This window comes from Patiria miniata, unplaced genomic scaffold (assembly GCF_015706575.1).
Source record: "Patiria miniata isolate m_02_andy unplaced genomic scaffold, ASM1570657v1 HiC_scaffold_20, whole genome shotgun sequence".
NCBI classification, from domain to species: Eukaryota; Metazoa; Echinodermata; class Asteroidea; order Valvatida; family Asterinidae; genus Patiria; species Patiria miniata.
In genome coordinates, this window is record NW_024037059.1 from 26,363,984 (window position 1) to 26,386,975 (window position 22,992).

The 22,992-nt window shown below is 41.3% G+C and overlaps 1 protein-coding gene across 4 annotated transcripts in view; it reads right to left on the reverse strand.

Annotated features, from left to right (window-relative positions):
• Nucleotides 1-22,992, reverse strand: part of LOC119728349 (monocarboxylate transporter 9-like) — a 24,660-nt gene continuing 1,668 nt past the window's right edge. Inside the window, exons 1-8 of one of the 4 annotated variants that reach the window (XM_038200555.1) lie at nt 15,954-16,181; nt 14,122-14,323; nt 12,777-13,073; nt 7,918-8,082; nt 4,810-5,150; nt 3,552-3,777; nt 1,786-1,932; nt 1-485 (exon numbers count right to left, since the gene is read on the reverse strand). In XM_038200555.1, coding sequence (XP_038056483.1) covers nt 328-485; nt 1,786-1,932; nt 3,552-3,777; nt 4,810-5,150; nt 7,918-8,082; nt 12,777-13,073; nt 14,122-14,278 — 1,491 coding nt within the window. In that variant the 5' untranslated portion in view covers nt 14,279-14,323; nt 15,954-16,181 and the 3' untranslated portion in view covers nt 1-327. Of the gene's footprint in view, nt 486-1,785; nt 1,933-3,551; nt 3,778-4,809; nt 5,151-7,917; nt 8,083-12,776; nt 13,074-14,121; nt 14,324-15,345; nt 15,452-15,953; nt 16,182-22,992 lie in introns of those variants that run through there. The other 3 variants (XM_038200557.1, XM_038200554.1, XM_038200556.1) reach the window with 3 other exon arrangements.

Sequence of the window (22,992 nt, forward strand, 5' to 3'; positions counted from 1 at the left end):
TAAGGGGATCGAAGCTTCATCTGCAACATCAGCCGACGTTTGAAGACAAAAAAAAGTAGGAGAAAAAAACCCTGTGTTGTCGCACCACCGTTTTTTGGCAAAGCTCCATACCAGAAACCGCAGACTTTTTTTTGGCCTAAAGGTCTGTTTCCCGAAAGTAGACTTTGTGACTTCCAAAATCACTTTGTATGGTTGGACCGTACGTCAGATTTCAGGTCACTGCAAAGTTTCATTCTGCAAACAAAATTCCCCCTAAATAAAAATTGAGAATTATAAATTACACAGGACACATATTTGCTGGTAATTGCTAGACCTTGATAGTGTATTTTATCCTTGGATGGAATGTGTTTCGTGCGAACACAGACCACGTGATCGAATCCTCCTGCGTAGTGGAATGGCCAGCAAGGCCACCGAGCCGCAAAGAAAGATGGCGGCTATGACGATCAGACTGAGGACGTAATCACCCGATATGTCGTACAAGATGCCTGGCAACGAGAGAAAAATGCAAGAGGGAAAAAGACTTGTCAACTCAGAGACGCGATTACACTGCCAAACACGTTTCATATTTGATGGGTGTGATCGTTGGATTTGTGCTATAACTCAACCGCGTAGAAATACGTTTGCGTTGATCCTGTATGAAGTTACTACCCTTTCTGAACTCAATCCTCTTGAGCCAGCCATGAAATAGAAAAAAAAGGCTGATTGATCGATGGCAGTGCCCAACGCATCACCTAAAATCACAACCTCCCCAAAATCTGAGGGCACTGATTAAGACTACTTTCGTTGAAGAAATCTCGTGGAGGAAATGCAAGCTTTGCAAGGCATTATGGGTATCATACTGCTTTGCTACAAGTGTTGACCCAAGATCACAACTAAATATTGTTTTTGTTGGTCCGAGAGGTGCCAGCCTATGGTCCTTTTTGCACCTCACTGTGTCACTTTTGGGTTCTCCAATAAGTCTCACCTTGGCCCAAAAGTTTTGAATACGATTACCCCATACGCCGATGAATGGGCTAAATCTGGTGTACTGTGCAGGCCACATGCCACAGACAGGCCCGTATGCTGGGATGGGTTGGGGGGGGGGGGGGGTGTGTGAACATATAAACACTGCCTTATGGGGTACCGGAACAATGGGAGGTGCCCCACAAGGAATGCCCACCGACTTGCGGGGTACCGTTTTGGTACCCCACAAGGTTTTCACGAAATAGATGGATTTTACTCAAAAACTAGGAATTTCCAAGGTGGGTTGATCAGTTGCAAATGGAAGAGTTTTAGAAAAGGGATATGAAGTCCGAATTTCAGCCCGCCAGGAAATTAATTCTGGATTTTACTCAAAAACTAGGAATTTCCAAGGTGGGTTGATCAGTCGCAAATGGAAGAGTTTTAGAAAAGGGCTATTTAGTCCGAATTTCAGCCCAGGAAATTAATTCTGGTTGAAAATAAGAGCATTTTGAAATTAGTGCGCGACATTGCACAATTTTAGTACACAAGAACAAAGGAAGTACCCCACTTCTATGCCTGTGTAAGGCTGCGTGTGTGTGTGTGTGGGGGGGGGGGGGTGGGGGGAAGGGGTCAAACGAAACTAAGCTTGCCTTGTTTTGTTTTCAACAGAAACCAGTTTTGTTTTCAACAGAAACCAGTTTTGAAGTGAACTCATCACTACTACATGTATACAATAAAGCGCAAAGAGTGTGTAAGTATGGGTGTACATGTTCAGAAATTTATCGCGCTTGAAGCAGGCGACTCGATCGCCACCTAAGCTAGTCGCAAAACTGTGTTCCGTACCTGATAGAAGTCCACCCAATAGGGTTCCAACACCTATGGGACACAAGTACAGGGTCAGGGTGCCGTTTGGTCCGTAAGTCTGCTGGAACAATTCTGTACTGACAACCAGGGACGTAGCATTCACACCAGCACGCAAGAAGCCCGAAACTAATGACGGATCAAGAAACACGCATTTAGGTAAGAATGCACAATTAACCAGGGAGCAACTTGACGTTTTCCTCACGAATTTACGGGGTTATACAAGGTAACTCGGGTTACAGCTTGTATAATTGTTCCACTCTTCCCCGTACAATGTATGCACCACTCAGTTAATTGTGTTTGGGGAGTTTAAACATGCCTCCCTCATATGGGCGTCAATCGGTGGGGGACGGGGGGAGCAAGTCCCCCCCCCACTTTTCAAAGTGAGGGGGATATCATATAGTTTGTCCCCCCCCCCACTTTTTCATCCGCCTCCAAAAAAATGAAGCCTACATATGATTTTATAGCTCAGAATAGCTAATTCAATTACTCCAAACTCAAATTATTATTATTATTATTATTTGCTTAAAAATTTGAAATTGCATCAAATCGCACCACAGAGCATCTACAATCAAAATTTTTCGGGGCCCTTAAGCGGGCCCTGAACCCCATGCCGTTAGGGCTTCGCGCTGTGCGCTCGCAATAGTTCCAATCAACGAATGTTGCCCCCACTTTTGAAAAGCGATTGACGCCCTTGCTCCCCCACAAAAAAAAACCTCAAAAAGTAACACACACACACAAAATTACCCTAACAATTTTAATAAAAAGGAAATAACAAAAGGTGAAAGATGACACACTGAAAAAGAAAAGAAGAGGAACCAATTAAGTCAGATGTATTTCAATTTGAATTTCACTCTAAAGAATAGGAAGTGCCAAGAAATGTGTGTCAGATGAAAAGTGGCTAAATTCAGCCCATTGTGTAGGCCACATACATGCAAACTTCCAGTGAACAGCCATTCTGAATAAGCCATTTACGAGTTAAATTTGAATAAAATTGGGAACGCTGACTTAATCCAATGCTTTGCACGTTTTAACTTTGCATTCTCCAGACCAAAGCGACTGTTACTATATCACATGATTCGTGGCAAGCCTTATGCTGGCAACCCCCAGCGCCGGCATGGTCTGGTGTCTTTGTGCCATTCTCACCCATTGTGAACAATGTATTAGTGCTGAGTGTCTCTTCTGTAACTATGCAAGAGCTTGCCCCGAATCATGTGTTTAGCAACAGTGTCTTTGGTCTGGAGAATTCAAAGTTAAATGTGCCAAGCATTCTGAGCAAGTCAGTGTACCAGATGTTTTTCAAATTTAAATCCCAAAGGGTATAGGTCACTTGCAAATGGCTTATTGATTGACTAGAATTTTTTTGTGCTCTATGAACATCTTCATCCCTTAAAAATTCGTTAAAGAGCCATTTTCCCTTGAAAATACAGTTAACTATATTTTCGCGGATTTTTCAACATATTAAGCCAGATTAGGAGTCCGTGAAAACACCTTTAAGAAAGCCCTTTGTTTAGCCATGGAGATAGACCCAGTGTACCGTTATGTATAACCAGGATCATTAAAAAAAACGTGAAAATACCCTTACAGGATTAGTCCTATATAAGCCCCATGTAAACGTCCGTGAAACATCTCTTAAAGATTCTTTTCACGGAGAAATGGACTTTTAATGAATTTTTAAGGGATGAAGATGTTCATAGTGATATATATCTGGGACCAGTTTACTAGGCTTGTCTTGTCTTGTTACTCACCTACAGCAAGGACTGCTATTGCTGTAAATGTCTTAGCAATAGAGAGTAAGCCGAGTGTCACGGTGCTTAAAATACACGATCCGGCGAGCACGTACAGATAGGAGAAGGGCAGCTGGTCACCTACCACGGCCATCAGGACTTTGCCACCGAGTTCCCCGCTAGCATAAATCGCAATGGAGGAGGCTATCTGGTTGACATCAAAATGGAGCCCTTCCAAGAAACTGGCCTGCAAAACAAAAAATCACATACACTGTAATCAAATCAGACAATATAAGTCATTTTGAGATATGACAGACATAATAGGAGGGCGCTAGTTGGGAAGGCTAGCTAAAGCTAAAGTCCATCATTTGCAGCTATCCAAAAAGTAACTGGCGTAATTATTGTTGAAAAAACATTCTTGGTTGAAAGATAGTAAGGGGACTAAACTCCCTGTAAAGTTATTCTTTCTGGCAAGCTGTCATTTTGAGGAAATCAACGAAGACCTTTCCAACCGTGCTTCTTAAGACGCACCGTAGGAAGTTTAAATTAGTAGGTCGTTTTGTTATTCGGCGAAGCACGCGCAAGAATTGACACGACGCATACACGTGCCCAGTTGCTATAGTTCGTCGGATCAGTGTGCGACATCGCGTAGCTGCAATCGGCTCAGTGAGAACGTGTCTCGGACGCTGAATTTAGGCCAAAATTAAAACATGATTCAGCAACTTTTGATTTGAAATCAAGATCCTAGAATGCTGTTTTTCTCAGAATACACAGCTGAAGCTGAGCTGAAACTTTATCAGGTTAGTTGTTCAGTACCCTTTTTCAGATTTGAGTTTGTTGCTTCAAATGAACAAAATGCACAAATTACAAATGATGGACTATACCTTTAAATAAACTGAGTAGGGGGCTCGTAGCACTCTTGCTACCTGGCAGCTGCATATGGCAGAACCCCCAGAATTAGGATTTAATACATACATCTTACAAAAATAACAGATGGCAGCATAATAACAGATAAGGAACCATTTCATTGGATTTGAAATCAAATCAATCATAAGTACAATCAAAAGTAAACTCACAAGTGAATCACAAGGCAGGTAACAAGTATAAACAAATTGCTTTTATCAAAGTTCGTTTTCAACAGTTTGTCTCTTGAGACTGAAGTACATGTGATTGACTTATGATTAATTTGTGATGATCTGCTGTGAAAACATCCATTCAAAGAACCACAACCATGTTTACAGAATCATTTTGATTAATATTAAATGAAATGTCCACTTACGAAGTTGATATTGAAAAATGACAGACCCAGATAAGCTAGAAGTTTCCCAATGGTCCAAAGCCATGGTTCTGGGTCCTTAATCATGGCCAGCAATCCATAGGAGTTTGCAGTGTCCACGTGCATGGGTTCCTTCTGTGGGGCATTAGTGTCATCTGCTTCTGTCGCCTCTATCACGTTTGTATTATCACCCTCCCCATCATCTTTGTTGCCATTGTGGACGTCTTGAGAGTTGGGGTCAGCTGCCGGCACTTCTCTTTCACCACTATCTTCCATGCCACCATTGTGTATCTGCTGCATCGCTAATGCATTGTCGGCACCGTTTTTCTGGTCTTGAGAGGTGCCTTTAAAGGCGATGGAAAAACATATAAAAAAAACAAATCCCAAATGAAATTGTCAATATATTATGTAAACAAAGCTTAGTTGGTTATAAGTAAACAGTAGCATCATGTGGAATCGTAGCATCTGGTATGCTGCCATTTTAAGAAAAACAAAAATTGTAGCATTTTCCAACAATAGCCAGCCAAGCAATCGTTGGAAGAAAGGCAATTGACTACATGTACCTCCTTTGCATGGCAAGCCAGCTATTGACCTTTCGCCGTTTGCGAGTTAGCCACACCCCTTAGACAACCCAATGGAATTTTTGTAAGCTAAGTTTTGTTTGTCTCAGATTTTGCGGGTTCCGCGTCCATTTGAATATTGTAATTGGCAGTGTTGGAGGTCTCGAGGCCGGCCTCGGCCTCGAGGCCGGCCTCGAGGCCGATTTTCATGGCCTCGGCCTCGGCCTTGGCCTCGGAGGTGCAATGCCTCGGCCTTGGCCTCGGCCTCGGAGCCTTCCGGCCTCGGCGAATTGGTCGAGGCCGGCTCGAGGCCGCCTATTTTGATGTGTTTTCTATTCTAATTAATTTTATTTGTTTACCGTATCAAACCCTCCAGATTCTGCCGCAGTGGGTTCCGTGAAACGAACGCATACAATGTATACGCACGAATGAACTGGAAATGGTTGCATTATACGTACTCACGTACGTAGCATCTTCGCCTAGCCTGCGCTTCGGCTTTCCAAGTGCGTGCAAGCATTATAACTGTTACCGCGTGCCAGACTACATAAGTCTAGCACCATTCCCATTTGCGTACAATAACATGTGGTAGTAGACTAGTCTGATCGCAGTGTTGTACAACATTTTCTCGTTTCGCCTCTGTACCCGACCTTTAAACATAATTTGCGGCAAGGTGCGGCAAGCTTAATCATTTCTTTTTATAGGCCACTGTTTCAGTAAAAGTCTGACTTTCTGGGTACGATCGTGTGTAGAAGTCCGTACCATTTTTTCCCAATAAAGATATGATAAAAACAATTACGATTTATCAAGTAGATTTTATTTTTACACGGCAATTTCAATGAAAGTTCCGGCTCACACGGTAATGTGTGGCGCAAATGGTCAATATGGAAAGCGCGATTTCAGAATTCGTTTTTCCATCCAAATGAATGCAAAGTTCTGAATGAATGTTTTAATAATAGGAGTCAGTATTCCTCGTGGTACCAGGATACGTTTTTGTACTTTTAGAGCCATGTTGATACTTATTACATGCATAAGCACGGTTTGAAATTGACTAATTTTGCGTGGTTACAGATATACGGCCAAAACCTCTGGAATCCCTACCTCTTGCCATGATCTTAAAATTCTTCGAAGCCATTGGATTCAAATCGGATGATCCGAGAATTCATGGTCATTTTGATGAACTGAGTGAGTGATATCATGCACGCATGTTCCGTGTTACTTGGAGCGGGATTGGCCATTGCCAGACTTTGTCTGGTACCGCGGTATTAACGGTGATAATGCGTGGACACTTATCCCGTTGTAGGAGCTGGATTGGAACTATGCTTTGCCCGTGCGTAACGGCGGGCCATCTGGCATTGTCTGGTCGCATCGCGGTGTTTGCTGGGGCGCGCACCTGGACAGTGCGAAAGTCGGGGGGGGTCGTAACTTTTTGGTAATAAGTGGTAAAAACCTGACTCAAAAATCAAGTTGTTGTTTATTGAATGGGGATTCCTATGATATTAAGCATTTTGATAGGTTTTTAAAATAAGATTTATAAGACATGCTAAAAGTAAACGATGTAAATCTTACAGAATAGAAACTCAAAAGTTGGCCATTTAAATTGTTGTATCTCCAAAGGGCAAACACCTATGAGACTGATTCAAACGCCATTGATTTGTTGTGTAATTTGCTTTCAGTGATACAAAACTTGAGATTTCTTTCTTTAAAAAATTTAATTCGCCGGACTCCCTACAAGAGGAAACCCATTGCAAGCTGTAAATTTGTAAGCCAGGCACTCCAAAACTCAGTGAATTCAACTGAAAAGATGTTAAAACTCCAACATAATCTTAGCCTTGTTTTAGTGATTTATATTTTATTACGTGTTTTGATAGCTGGCCTCGGCCTCGGCCTTGGCCTCGGAGGCGGTGGCCTCGGCCTTGGCCTTGGCCTCGCGGTTGTGGCCTCGGCCTTGGCCTTGGCCTCGGAGGTTGTGGCCTCGGCCTTGGCCTCGGCCTCGGAGGTTGTGGCCTCGACTACAACACTGGTAATTGGACAATATTTCACAAGCTGCATTGGCGCGATTCTAGCGCGATAGGTTAATTGACCGCTAGAGTACGCTGGCATTTCAGAGTGGTGTTCCAGAGTTGGGGGAGACCACTGGGAGAGACACTCATGTGAAGACAAGGGCGGATCCAGGGGGGGGGGGCCAAAGGGGGCCATGGCCCCCCCCCCCCAATCGCAATAAAGGCAGGCAATGAGTACACCACCATCTTTTCCTCCAAAAACATTGGTTAAAGTGGTCAGAAATTGCCTCAGATCGCACCACAGAGCATCTAGAATAAAAAAAAAAATGTTTTGGCCCCCCCCCCAAAATTGTGTTCTGGATCTGCCCTTGAGTGAAGATGTTACAGATTTGTACATATTCAGAGCAAAATTAGTTGTACATACTTCGCGTTGTATGTGCCAGCCAGTGGTGTGCCCCTCTCAATGGAGTTATCGCAAGTTGTAGAAAAAGCGCCATTTTGTGTTCATGCACTGTATTCAGTCCATTACAACAAATTCTGTCTGTATGTACCTTTAATGATGCTGTCGTTCTGATCCTCAGCAGTGGGCGGTTCAGCGAAGAGCAATCCAGTCAGTGTGCCAACCGCGAGTATTCCACCGCTAAATACCCTCAGCGCCCCGCGCCAGCCATAATGGGTGATGGAAGCCGTCAGCAAATAGCTAAAGCTAAGCATGCCTTTAACAAAAAAGAAATCAAAACTAAAGTTTGTTGAGTTACAAACGCAGAGTGATTGGGCAGACAAATATTTTGTTAGACACTGCGCAGTTAATTTGTGAATATTTTTATCAGTGTCAGAACAAAAAAATTCAATACACCTCTCGTTCTTTTCAGAACCATTCTCTTAGTTGAGCAATTATTCGCACATGGTGTTTCCGCAAACCTTTCATTATTTAGTACCTCCACCATGTAAAGCCTCAAATCTTACTTAGTATAACCATTTGTTTTGTTTCAAAAAAAGAAAGAAGTGCTTTTAATTGGGCATGAAAAATTTCAGTATACATTTCATGTACATGTACAAGTAATAGACCGCTTGCAGATGTGTTCGATAATCGACGCGCGAAGGCGCGCGACGCCATGTTGTGGGACAGGCGTATATCTATCCATGCACATTTTGTCCCATAACATGGCGTCGTGCACCTTCGCGCGTCAATTATCGATCGCGTCTGCAACCGGTCTATTTCTGGTTTGATGACTTCATCAGTCAAAAAGGGGAAAATAAATACTGGTATATAGTTCAAAGAGGATACAAGTTCATCATAAAGTAAACAGCCTCTGAAAATGTGGAAATTGTGCGTGCATGTACCGGTATTAATAAAGACCTCACAGTACTTGGAAGCCAACGGTCAACATTGTACCGGATATCATTATTTGTGCTACGAACACAGTCACGATTGAGACACGGATCAAATGATGGATTAAAATTTTTTCAAAATTATCATTTTCAAATTCTCCCTAAAGTAACATGCCGTCTGATGATGTCATGATTTTGAAATCTCATAATAATGGGTACTTTTAACTGAGATCAAAGCGCTTTAATACCATCTTAAAAACATGGACTGGGGATTTGTCCGAGATTTCGGTATGCTAAATGCTGCGTCACGCGAACACTCATCAAAGGTGAAGAACGAGCCGCAGGCATAAATAACATGCATGTCATGCGACCGTCTCCTTGCGTGTTTCCGCACCTTGGACGAGTGTTCGTGAGCCAAAGCATTGTGTAAGAAAATTTTGGGGCAAATCGCCGGTCTATAGGTATTTAAGATGTCTATGGTATATACCAAGGGTTGTTTAAACCAGATAGCGCCCTCACATTGTGTCCATCATATTTAAAAAAGGAGAATGTGCGCAGGCCCGTAGGAAGCTAAAAATTATTGGTCAGGCTCATCTTAGGGCAGGGAGCTCAGTTGATGCGTGGGGTTCGGGGCCCGCTGAAGGGCCTCAAAAAAATTTGGATTCTAGACGCTCTGTGGTGCGATCTGAGGCGATTTTTTGACCACTTAAACCTTTTTGAGCTATCATCATTTAAACATAATTTTCCAGTTTTGAGAAATCCCATGTCGGCTTTAGAGCATGAGAATAACCTGAAATGTTTGAGTCTTACGTTCAGTGTGTGAGAGTTGGCAGGCCTGCAGAGGCAGATCCAGGATTTGACCCAATCCCTCCCAAATTAAATGTAACCAAAAGCCACCCTCCCCCCCAACACTATCAATATTTGTACAGAAGAAGGGGGTCAGACAAGTCGACCGTTGAGACAACTCGACTTGGGACAAGTCGACCGTTGAGACAACTCGACCGTTGAGACAACTCGACCGTATGTGCGATAAATGGAAAGACAAGTCGACCGTTGAGACAAGTCGCCTCGCATGTTTTTGGGCCTAGTTTTGGGGATAGTACCGGGGATTTTTGACGGCGGCTGATCGCCGTTTGGGAGTGATGACACATGAGGTTTTTTGTTGCATATAACAGAGCCAATATAGCGCAGCGTGATTGTTTTTTGCCGGGCCTGTGCGCCCACTTGCCACGCCGGTTGACATGCCCGCGTGCCGGGCCGGGCCCGGTCCTCGCGGGCAGGGCGCGCCGGCCTAACGCGACGGCCACCGGATCGGATCGCCCTCTGTGCATCGAGTATGCCCGCGCCGCGCCCGGGACCGGTCCTGCCACAGATTTTTGCAACTTTTTCCGCTCCACGTGTATACATTTCCGGTTGAGATGTCTCAACGGTCGACTTGTCTCGAGTCGAGTTGTCTCAACGGTCGACTTATCTGACATTTGTACAGAAATACGTGTGCATGTATATAGGAATTTTATGTTTCGTAATTTGTACAAGACTCATTTTGGAGCACTGCACAACTGCAAGTTTAACCAGTATATGTCACTTGATGAACTTTACATAAATCGTCAAAATTAAATCGTCAAAATTTGGCCTATCGTATAGTGAAAAGTTTTGGACATTTGCTCATGTAGATGCTCTGTAGTGCAATCTGAGGCATTTCCTGGCCACTTTCCCCTGACTTTTTGAATGAAATGTATTCGTGTTTTAGTGGGTGGGTCATCAAAGATGATAAATTACATCACAAGCATCACATCAAAACTGTAGCTTGACTCTCTTTCTAGATTTGCCCTCTTTAGCTTGATCCGTGATTGTGTTTATAGGGAAAGGGCGTAATCATACATGTCGCCATGCACTACATGTTAAGTTAAATGGAATTTAACCATGAATTTTAGTTTTCCTCAGACTTGTACTTGTGTTTTCTTAAAAAGAAGTGGTTTTCTAGCTGAGAAAATAGCAAGGAAGAACCGGTTTTGTGCAAGAAAAATTCAGGGAATAATCCGTTGATACTAATATCTTGTTGGAAAATTCCAAAATCATTTCAAGAAAGTTGCCGCCGTGAATCAGAGTTTATGAAGGGACGGAAAGTGGGATTTGCTATCAGCATCAACAGGGCCGTTCCTCATTCTTTATATTTTATGGGTTGTGGATCAAATTGGAGGACGAGAGGCTCCGCGGGCTGATGTTTTTTTTAGAAAAACAGTTTTTTTGCAACCAGGTTGTAGGGAAGATTTCCGTTTATTTAAGACTTAATTAATTCACCGGTATGGATACCGGTGTATGTACATGTTTGAACTGCTGAGCGTATTTGTTAAGTTTTTTTTCTCTTTCTAAAAAATTACATCAGCTCGCAGAGCCTCTCGTCCTCCAATTGATTCACATCCCATAAGGTAAAGAACGATGAACGGCCTTGTTGATAGCAAATCTCACTTTCCATCCCTTCATAAACTCTGATTCACGGCGGTAATTACTTTTTTTTTTTTTAAATGATTTTGGAATTTTCCAACAAGATATGTACTTCAACGAATTATTCCCTGAATTTTGCTTGCGCAAAACAGGTTCTTCCTTGCTATTTTCTCATTTAGAAAACCACTTCTTTTTAAGAAAACACAAAGTACAAGTCTGAGAAAAACTGAAATTCATGGTGGCGGCCAAACGTCATTCCGTTTAACTCAACATGTAGGCTTAGTGGCAACATGAATGATTACGCCATTTTCCTTTAAACACAAAAACACAAAAAGGAAACAAGAAAAATGTGGGGCAGGGCAATGGGGGCCATGCCCCCCCCAAAAAATAACCCATTTTTTTTTGTTTAGTGGCATCGCACTAAAGGAAGGCACTGTGTACACCACCATCTTTTCCTTTAGAAAAAAATGGTTAAAGTGGTCAGAAATTGCCTCAGATCGCACCACAGAGCATCTAGAAACCAAAAAAAAAATCCGCCCTTGGGGCCATGCAAGGCCTTGTGTACATTAACAAAATATATTTAAAAAAATAGGCCTGTTATTATTGGTACGGCTATAGCCGTACCTGCCGTACCGCTTCCTACGGCCTTGAATGTGCGTGTTGTTGACCATTCCCAGCAAGCTATATATTCATTTGTCTCTTATTTTAACTGGGTATAGCCCATTCAGTGGAATCCACTTGTCCTCCATGGGGCCCAGTAAAGAGAAAACAATGTGACGAAATTACAGTTTTAGATGTGGGAGGAAAACCCCATTATTATTATTATTATTATTATTATTATTATTATTATTAAACAAAACGAACCGGGTAGAGTGGGAAAAGTGCAAGCACTGTAAGTTACTTTACTGAGCAACCCCCACACACCTGAAGCATCGACGAAGAAAACAAAATCAAGAGACAACTGGTTTTCCCAAGAAGAATATTCTGAGTAAAACCCCCGGAATCAAGCTGGGACTGAAAACCCAATCCACATATTGGCCCAGGCGGGACTCGAACCTTGTTCACAGTGGTGGAAGGCGAGGAAAGTACCGCAACGCCAACTAATTGACTCCCCATATCACTTTACACTCCACAGGCGGATCCAGAACACAATTCTTTTGGGGGGCAAACAATTTTTTTTTGTCCCCAAAAAGTGGGTCCAAAACAAATTACGACGTGGGATTCTGGGCACGCTTAAGGGCCTTGAAAAAAAATTTGGATTCTAGATGCTCAGTGGTGCAATCTGAGGCAATTTCTGACCACCTTAAACAGTGTTTTTGAGGAAAAGATGGTGGTGTACTCATTGCCTGCCTTCATTACGACGTCACTTTAAAAAAATGGGTTCCTTTGTTAGGGGCTATGGCCCCCTTTGCCCCCTCCTGGATCCGCCCTTGGTACCGGTACACTCATGGAGCCCCCCTTCAATGGCAAACTCATTGTGCCAGCTACTGTTCAGATAATCCGTCATGGGGCAGTTAATTTGCAAAATATCTCCCCACAATGCTTTCGCCGTCGAAGGAGGCCTCCGTGAATGTACAGTCATAGCCTGCTCTCAATGGTCTTTAAGATTTAAGAGTAATGTCATTGTATTTACCACACGTTGGTCCCATGATACCAATGGCGGCAGCCCGGGAATAGTTTCCCGTAGCAAACCAGTCCAGCAGCATTCTTACGCAAGCGCTGGTAACGAGGTTACCGCCCACTCCCGTCAGGACTCCATACGTCACAAAGGCGTAGCCCAGGGCGGGCACCAACGACGTCAAGAACAGTCCTGCGCAGTAGACGGTCATCCCAACCAGGGCGACCGCTCGTCGGCTCAGCTTTGGGTGGAGGAGATTGCTGATTGGGCTGAGGAGACACAGCAAAGCAATGGACAGAGATCCCAACCATCCTGGGGACAAAAGTATACAAAGAACCAGGATGACCGTTTTAGCCAATTTTCGGCAAACTTTGACAGATTTTTTTTGTAAAAAAAAAATGTTTGACAGAAAATTTGACAGATAGGATTTTTTTGGCAGATTTCTGGCAGAAGTCTGCAAAAATGAATCTTTGACAGAAAAATGTAGCAAATTTGAAAAGAAATGGTACATTTGTTAAGAAAAAGCTTCAATCTTTCCACAAACCCTTGCATTATGGAACAGGTTGGCTGGACTAGGCGCCGAGGTTCACTGGAGACCAGACTTTGTTGTGACGCAACCCGGCATTTTGCCTAAAATTTACGCAATTTCATATACATCTTTATGTGACTATAGATTGATGATAATGTTAATTGAACCTTAATTAAGGCAAAACAACAACATCTGCATGTGATTTTATGTGTTTATAGTGTATTTCGACTTATTCTTGGGAATTTGGCAGATTTTCAATGAATCTGACAGATTTTTGAATTGCATTTAGCAGAATTTGGCCTTGACCTTATGGCCAGTCAACCTGCAAAGAACGCAATTTCCCAAAAGCCATGAGAAAATTGTCTCAGCAGTGATTCAGGCTTCTTGTACTCAACAGGACCTGCTGTTCTAAGGATCATAAAAAAGACCATTAGGACCATTAGTCCTGATTTGGGACGTCACGATTTAGTAAAGTTGACTCTGATTGGCTGCATGGCGGGCAGCTTGCATATATCTGCATGTTTAGACACATCAGACGTTACACAGGAGACTTAGCTCTGTGGATAAGGGGTGACACTAACCTAAGGGCCCCGAAACCCATGCCACAAGGGCTTCGGTGCTCCGGGCTCGCATTTTTATTTCAAGAAATTCCAGCACCCCCTGGAAAAATTTGTTCCAGTGGGGCTGGGTATACCGATAGCCTTGAGTGATCATTCCCCACATACAGTTTTTGGGATATTTTGACCAATAACAATTTTTTGTTATAAGATGAAATTTCGCGTCGGGGTGATATTAATCAAATTAAATTTGCCCTTCAATTTTGTGGGTTACCTGTAAGTGCTGCCCCGGATTGGAATTCGTCTTGCAGACTCACAAACAGAATGCTGTAGTTGAACAGAAGCCCCAGGCACAGGAAGAACTGAACAAAAAACAGGAACGGGACGACATAACGCCACCATCTGCAGCGGGCTTGGGGAAGGCAGACCATTGGAGCTGATGGGCACCACTCACAGATGGCCACGAGTCTGTTCTGCTGTTTGGATAAAAAATATGAAACTTGATCGAAACTTAACATTTCCAACATGGCTAATTCGAATGTTGTGGGGGGCGGGGGGAGGGCGGAGTCTCAGTGTTTAATTACTAGAAACAACTTGAGGAAAAATCCCAAATGTCGTTCAATTTTGGCAGGAAAAATCAATTTTTTTCTGCAGACGATTTGTTATCCTGTGAGGGGAAAATTGGAGAAAGTTTGCGAATGAAATGACTGTCGGATTTTTACAGGGACAAAAATGCGTTGCTGTGTGCGCTCATGATATGGGCTGGGGTCGGGGGTGTGGGGGTGGTTTTGCTGCATAATAATGATGCCACATTCAGTCAGACCCGGAAATTGGAACTTAATTTGAAAGCAGGCCCGACGGCTACATTTGGCATCATTAGTAAATACTATACTTACTACTTAAAACAACTTATGAAACTTAATATGTGACCCGCTCCACAAAAATGAGTCTGTTGTGGCAAAACTGACATTTTTTGTTAACTACATTAATAAAATGGGAATGAAGTAAGCAATAATTTGGTATATCATGGGCCTCTCTAGGACGTTTGGTTGTTGTGCCTTTTTTAATTCTGTCAAGTTTTTGCAAAGCAAGAAATGTCTCAATGAAGAAAAAAGGGTTTAAAAATTACAAATACACTGTAACTAACCAAGAAAATCACCAAAAATCATAAATTTGTTAGTCTTTTTCTTACAATATTTAAATTTCTGTGTAAGATATCTGAACTAAAACTATCAAACAACCGAAATAAAACAAAAACAAAAAATCCAAATTTTGAGCAAATTTTCACTGTTTCCATTTAAAAGTGGTGAAAGCTGGAATTCAAGCTATGCGACATCAGACTCATTTTTGCAGAGCGGGTCACATATGGCAAGTGTTAGTATTTTGTTGGCATCTGTGTGTATATGACGTCATCAATCCTATACAGCGATGCCCAACATGACCTCACTGAGGTCAAATCTCACATGAATTTACTGTGGGAAAAATGGATGATGCATACCTCACACTGAAATTGCTTTCTGCAGCTTTGAACTGCTGAAAATTGTGCTGCTGATGACCTTTGCTTTTCTATACATCAAACAGTTCTCATACACATCAAGCAGCCAGCTCAATCACTGTCATTGTGCACAATTGGCACAAATACGTTTAAACCGCATGATAATACAAAACTATAAGCCCTAGTCACAGACACCTAAACAGAGTGTCAGGCTCAGCCATAACAGTGAAGGCCGGTCCATGCATGTACAGTATTGCATGTGGTGGTTTTGCCAAAAGGCCATAATCGAGCCCGAGTATAGTTTCTGGTCAGTGGTGGAGACAGAGGGGCTAGTGTTGGTGGTCAGGATGTACGTGTTCATCTTTTCAAATTGTGGACGAAAAATACCAGAGAACAAAAGAGAACAATATTGTCCACGATTCCCAGCACACGTCCGCGATTGGGGTTGTGTGCAAAACCTATGGGAGTCTTCCTAAAAAGTACGAACAAAAGAGGGCGTCCACGATCGATGATGAACACACGTTATAGCTTTAATGGTTTCAGTGATCCTCCACCGTTAAAGTTAATACATGTACAAGCAGGTGATAATTTTCTGTATAAAAACAACTTACAAGTTAATCGTTCTTTTGCCGCCGTTAGTACTCCAACGATGATCTAGCCTGCTGCTGAAACTTAGGTGAACACATTTGCTGAAATTGGGTCGGTATTGTGATCCTTTCTGTAATGGACCGACGAAGTGGGCGTGGCTGCAAGGGCGTCAATTGCTTCTCAAAAGTGGAGGAGGGAATGTACTTTGATCCGAACAAATGCTATAGTGAGAGTGAGTACATTAGTAACAAAAATGCTAAGGATCGTTACACAGTGGACAAAAGCACCATTTTTTCACCAAAGCATCTCCATGGTATACCTTTTCGAAAAAAAGATGGACGCAAAAATTTGGATGGAAAGGGCATGTATGACGTCATTATGACGTCATCAGCTAATTATTACATGAAAAAATATAAATTAATAATAATCTTCAGAACTGCAAGCATCTCAACAACAAATTTGGTATCAAATTAAAGGGGACAACAAGATCTTTCATTTGAGTGGTATGTCATTGGGATGGAATATAGTTGAGGGTGATTTTGAGGGTCAAAAAACCTTTTTGGTCAAAAGACCTGTTTTTTCGGCTAAAATCATGGATTTTGGGTAGTCACTTTGACACCTTGTTTTAACATGCAAACAGTATGTGGTATTGTGAGATGTTGTTTTTAAGTCAGAGAGAAAGGCTCAAATTCTATGCCAAAAGAGTTTTTGTAATTGATTATTAGTATCTTAAATGTTTAAACTTGTTCCAAAGTTAAGCGGAAAAGTGAGGTACCTTAGTGATAAAATCGTGACACGGGTGGACGAAAGCACCATTTTCACACCAAAGCATCTCCATTGTTTACCTTTTCGAAAACAAGGTAGGATACAAAAATTGGATGATGGGAAGGGCCATTTATTACATCATTATGACGTCATCGGCTAATTATTACACACTTATACATTAAAATTGAGATATTAGTTAGGAATAAGCCATGGATCGTTTTTTTTACATTTAATATACGTTTCTGAGATCAAGGAAATCAGTGCAGTTGCCAATTTTGTTCTTAGTTCTTTAAAAGATTTAAATACAAATAGTTTGATAAAATGAGGGATGTTTTCTAATTTAATGTATTAAATTAAACATGTATGTACATGTACATTTGACCCTCGCTCCTATCCCCTGTTGTGATCAATGATTCGTTAAAATGCAATGTCTTACGTCATGATTATCTCATCAATGTTACCTCAGGAATGATGCCATGAGGCATTATTTTCCACAAAAGTTTCTACTGTCCCTTCGGCTCCATATTCTACATCAACTGGCAATGCATTTATTGCGCTAAACCCTTCAACATTAGCCAGGAATTGAGCATATACTTCTCTGGCGTTACAATTTAAGCCTTTTTGTGGACAACGTAGTTTTTCTGGTGTAGTTTGCATGCAGATAATGCAAGCAGTCCAATCCATGATGACTGTCCTGAAATACGATAGTAACAGTTCACATAAGCAATAAAAAGGTAGAATCTTCAAACCAATTATACGTTCCAAACTTCCAATGTTGCAAAATAATACGTTTTGTGGAAGTTTGTAAACTTGCAAAGGTATATTTTACGCAAGATGAATTATATCTACAATTTCTACAAAGACTTCTGTTCATTTTTACCAAAATCTCTAATAATTAATAAACAAGACTACAGATGAAGCTTTTTTAAAGATTATTTATTTGCACGATCTCAGTCGCAATCCAGCTTTGTGGAAACAAGAAAGGATAAACTACTCACACAGTGGACCTTCAGAGATGCTCTGCTCGTGTCACACAGAAGATGATGTCTGATGGATACTTCAATAGGATAGACGGTCCATCAACGACAAGGATGGTGCATTTAATCGAGAAACACACTTGTGCTTGTGCATCATGGATAATTGTTTGTCTTTTTCACGTCCCAAACTAAAAACCTTTACAAACTGCAGGACATGACTTGCTGCACTGGTATTGTGTTTGTAATGGTTACAGCCTTGATAGTACGAAGGTTCTCTAGTCCGAAGGGTCATTAGTCCAAAGGTTCGTTAGTCCGTAGGTTCAATAGTCCGAAGGTTCGATAATCCGAAGGTTCGATAGTCCGAAGGTCCCATTAGTCCGAAAATAGAATACGGTTAATTAATCCGAAGGTTCGATAGTCCGAATAGATGATAGGGTTCGATAGTCCGAATGGAGAAAAAGGTTCGATAGTCCGAATTGAGAATAAGGTTCGATTGTCTGAATGGGCAATACGGTTCGTCAGTATGACTCTTCGGACTATCGGACCTTACTGTTGATTCGGACTATCGGACCTTATTGTCGATTCGGACTATCGGACCTTACTGTCGATTCGGACCATCGGACCATCATAGAGTCTTTCGGACTATCGAACCTTATTGTCAATTCGGACTATCGAACCTTCGGACTATTGAACCTTATTTTCAAGCCCGCTGGAACAAACTTTTGCCAGGGGGTGCTGGAATTTCTAAAGGACGGACAAAATTAATGCGAACGCGGAGCGCAAAGCCCTTACGGCGTGGCTTGGCCCCTAAAAGTTTTGGAATATGGATGCTCTGTGGTGCAATATGAGGCGAATTCTGGCCACTTTCATATGACTTTTTTAGCAAACGTTTTTTTGAGATTATTAAGACAATTTTATTTCACTTTTTTGTTTAGAATATACTGTTGCTCTTATAACGTTTCTACTGTACTGAAAAGTCGAAAACCCTGTATTTTTATCTCCATTCTTTGTTCCATTTAATTCTGGACAAAGAATTGTATCATTATGCATGACATCGCATGTAAATATTATTGTTGCTAGGCTGCTTTCTTACATTTAGTAAATTCCGTCGTGTATGTTTTGTTTTATTTTCCGAGCCCTTACGGCGTGGGGCCACAGGGCAAGGGGCCTGCTTTAAGGCCCCTGAAAATGTTGGATTCTGGATGCACTGTGATGAAATATACTGAAGTATATACTTAAACTTATAAAACCCGAAAGGGTGTTTTTTGGTTCAAGTTAAAACAAAATGGTTCCACTGGAAGCGGGTGAATTGTTCCACTGGAAGCGGGTGAATTTCTGTTCATAAAAATACTCACATAGGCCTAAACGATGTAGCTCTTGATATAGTTGCAGTGTTATTTGTTTGTTACAGGGAATGGCAAATATAAAAGACTAACAGACCAAATGCATCTTTATGTTTATGATCGGTAGGTGGCAAATTTGGGGCTAGGCAAGGATTTATCGGTCTACTGAGTTTTTATGAGAAAAAACTTGCAAAGGGTAACACATGAATAGCTTTTTTATTAAAACGAAACTACACTGGAACTAGTTTCAATGGAAGCCCGTCCCACTCCTATTAGGTTGGGATGTGTGTGAACTTTGATATTTGTTAATGTTGAGTACAGAATGCTAGCAACGTCAATGAAACTTTTAAATGAAAAGAAAAACCTTCAGGGGAAAGGTATGAACTTTGCCCCTATTGAAAGATCGAAAGAAAAAAATCGTGCCAAGCATAATCAACTTTGCCACCATTGTCATGGCCGAGGTTATTTTTTTCGGGTCAAAGCTTCCATCATGGCGGAAATATATCATAGACATGTCATGATTTTAGATACATTGAGAGAAATATCGATTCTGCACTGCCTGAAAATTTAGAAAATACCTCCTCCTGATATTTTACAGTATTACTTTGTGCTAGACGTTCTAAGCGCCGCGCTTAGCCGCGGCAAAACTAGAAACGAACAAAACGAAGGAGATATATTTAGAGCAAGCATAATGTATAGCGCAGTGGCGCAATTTCAACGTCGTAGAACACTGCTGGCTGGAACACATTTTTGCCCGGGAGTAGGGGGTGCTGAAGCATATTTCAGCACCCCAATCCAAAAAGTTGGAGGTGCTGCAGCACCCACAGCACCCCCCGTTCCCGCGGGCTTGTTATTTTCGTTTCGGACTATTGAACCTTCGGACTGATTAACCTTATTCTAAATTCGGACTATCGAACCTTCGGATAAATAAACCTTCAGACTGATGAACCTTCGGATTATTGAACCTTCGGACTATTGCATCAAATGTTCGGATTAACGAACCTTATTTCATTTTCAGACTAACGAACCCCCCTTATCATGGAAATTTTGTGCATTTGAACTATCGAACCTTCGGACTAAAGAACCTTCGGACTATTGGACCTTCGGACTATCGAGCGGCCCCCGTTTGTAATACATTGTTAAAAGACGTACCATCACCATTTCCGGCCAATCTGTTAATCTATTTCAGGTTACCACGTTCCTTAATCAAAACTGAAAAAAAGTAAGACTGCTGCAAACTGCTTACTGCCTGGGTGGACCTGAAATATATAAATCTAAAAATTAATGTGGCCTGACGTTGCGAACTTAGCAAGTTCTTCTTCAGAGGCTAAAACAGAAATGACAGAGGCACATACATTAACAAGGGGGTGCACACAAACATGCAGGGATGAAAGAAGAAACACAAAAGGAGGATTAGGTGGGAAAGGTGTGGAAAGATGCAGGGGAGGGTGGTTGAGAGAACAAAGAAACAAAGGGAAATGGCAAACCACAAGGGGTCTGGTATGAACAGGGGAGGGACCAGAATGGGAAATGGGAAAGACCCCTTGTGGTTTGCCATCTCCCTTTGTTTCTTTGTTCTCTCAACCACCCTCCCCTGCATCTTTCCACACCTTTCCCACCTAATCCTCCTTTTGTGTTTCTTCTTTCATCCCTGCATGTTTGTGTGCACCCCCTTGTTAATGTATGTGCCTCTGTCATTTCTGTTTTAGCCTCTGAAGAAGAACTTGCTAAGTTCGCAACGTCAGGCCACATTAATTTTTAGATTTATAATCAAAAATGCTTAGATTTTTCATGAAAATTTGAAAATAGTGACGTCACTGCAACAGCAAATCAGCTTATTGTTACTTAAATGTCACTGATTATATCACTCTTCAATTCCCTGACCCTCAAAATGTCAAATTAATTACTTGGAATCTCATCACAACGCTTCACGACCTTATTTTCTACAACTGTATGTGCTCGGTAGTATATTGTGACGTCATTATTACGTCATAAAGTACCCTTCCTGTCATCTGATTTTTTGCATCCTACCCTATTTTTTATCATAACACATTTGCAAAGAAACACATTTGGTGAAAAAAATGGTACTTTTAAATACCATGTAACGATCCTTAGCATTTTTGTTACTAATGTAGCTCGCTATAAGATGCCTCACTTTTCCGCTTATCTTTGGAACAAGTTTAAACATATTTATGATACTAATAATCAATTACAAAAACTCTTTTGGCATAGAATTTGAACTTTTCTCTCGAACTTAAAAACAACATCTCACAATACCACATACTGTTTGCATGTTTAAACAAAGTGTCAATGTGACTACCCAAAATCCATGATTTCAGCCTAAAAAACATGTATTTTGACCAAAAAAGGTTTTTTTGACCAACAAAATCACCCTTAACTATATTCCATCCCCATGACATACCACTCAAATGAAAGAGCTTGCTGTCCCCTTTAATTTGATACCACATTTGTTGCTGTAATGCTTGTAGTTCTGAAGATTATTATCAATTTATATTTTTTTCATGTAATAATTAGCTGATGACGTCATAATGACGTCATACATGTATGCCCTTCCCATCATCCAATTTTTTGCATCCGTCTTTTTTTCGAAAAGGTATACCATGGAGATGCTTTGGTGAAAAAATTGTGCTTTTGTCCACTGTGTCACAATTTTTTCACTAAGGTACCTCACTACTAGACGCTCTGTGGTCCGATCTGAGGCAATTTTTGACCAGTGCAACCAACTTTTTGGGGGGTAAAACGATCATCAGTTTTACATTTTGGGGTTGAAATGGCGTGCAGAGGGGGATTTGGCTAGACATCATTAATATGAAGGTGATCTTCATTGCGACATCACTAGACATCTGACACTACGTGGCGCTATTCATGTGACGAATCACATTAAAATGGGAATCTCCTGACAAGATTAACCCTAACACAGACCATTGACTTTACAAACAAAATGTGCAAATATTTAAGTGTTTTGGAGAGTGAAGCAAAGCAAGGGATATCTTGATGGTTCGTTATACCGACTGAAAAATGTCGACTGAAAAATTACCGGGGGTGGGTAAACCCTCTCCCTAGGTCCATTATGACCACACAGGAAAAATGTAAAGGAAATGAAAACCTCCCTCTTTTTTTCCCCAGAATGCAAGATTTTGCTAACAAGGGCTTATCCTTACGAGATGACATTGACAAGTCAAAAATCGAGATTTATTGCAATAAGCTGCAAGACCAGATTGACAAAAACACAGTATTGTTTAATGCTTTTTCAGTCATTTATTTCAATTTGCACACACACCCCAGGAAAAAAACACCCTGAAATTATTCTATACTACCTGTATATATAATATTTTGTCAAAATAAATAGTCACGATTTATTTGTATACAAAATGTACAACACACTGGTGCTTAGCTCAAAACCTGAGTTTAAGGACATTTTTTTCACTTATTCATTTCAACATGTAGGCCACACTTGGAAGAGTAAACTTGGCTCTTCAATTCGATAATATCACGTAGTTCAACATTCCGTTGAAGTTGGACAATATGTGGATAAAAAATGTGTGACTTTTTTTTATAGGCTGTATCTCAAAAGTAGCTTTGTGACAAATTCAAAATCGCTTTGTATGGTTGGGTCATATGCCAGATTTCAGGTCACTGCAGTCCGAAGCATTTTGAATAGACTTTTATTTATTTCTCAATATTTGAAGCTTCATCCTGCAAACAAAATTATCCCCAAAGGAAATTGTTCTTTTTCCAGAATTACATTAGGACACATATCTGCTGAAATTTGCTAGACCTTGAGAGTATATTTCGTCGGGTGCCTGGAAGAAGGTCGTAAGGGCCAAAAATGGGTCAAAAGGTCAAAGTCAGATTTTTCGGATAATCGATAGAGCTTGGAAATATCTTTCATTTGATATACATATTTTAGCAAGGGGCTACGTATTCTGACGTAATTAACAGTAAACAAAAGACGG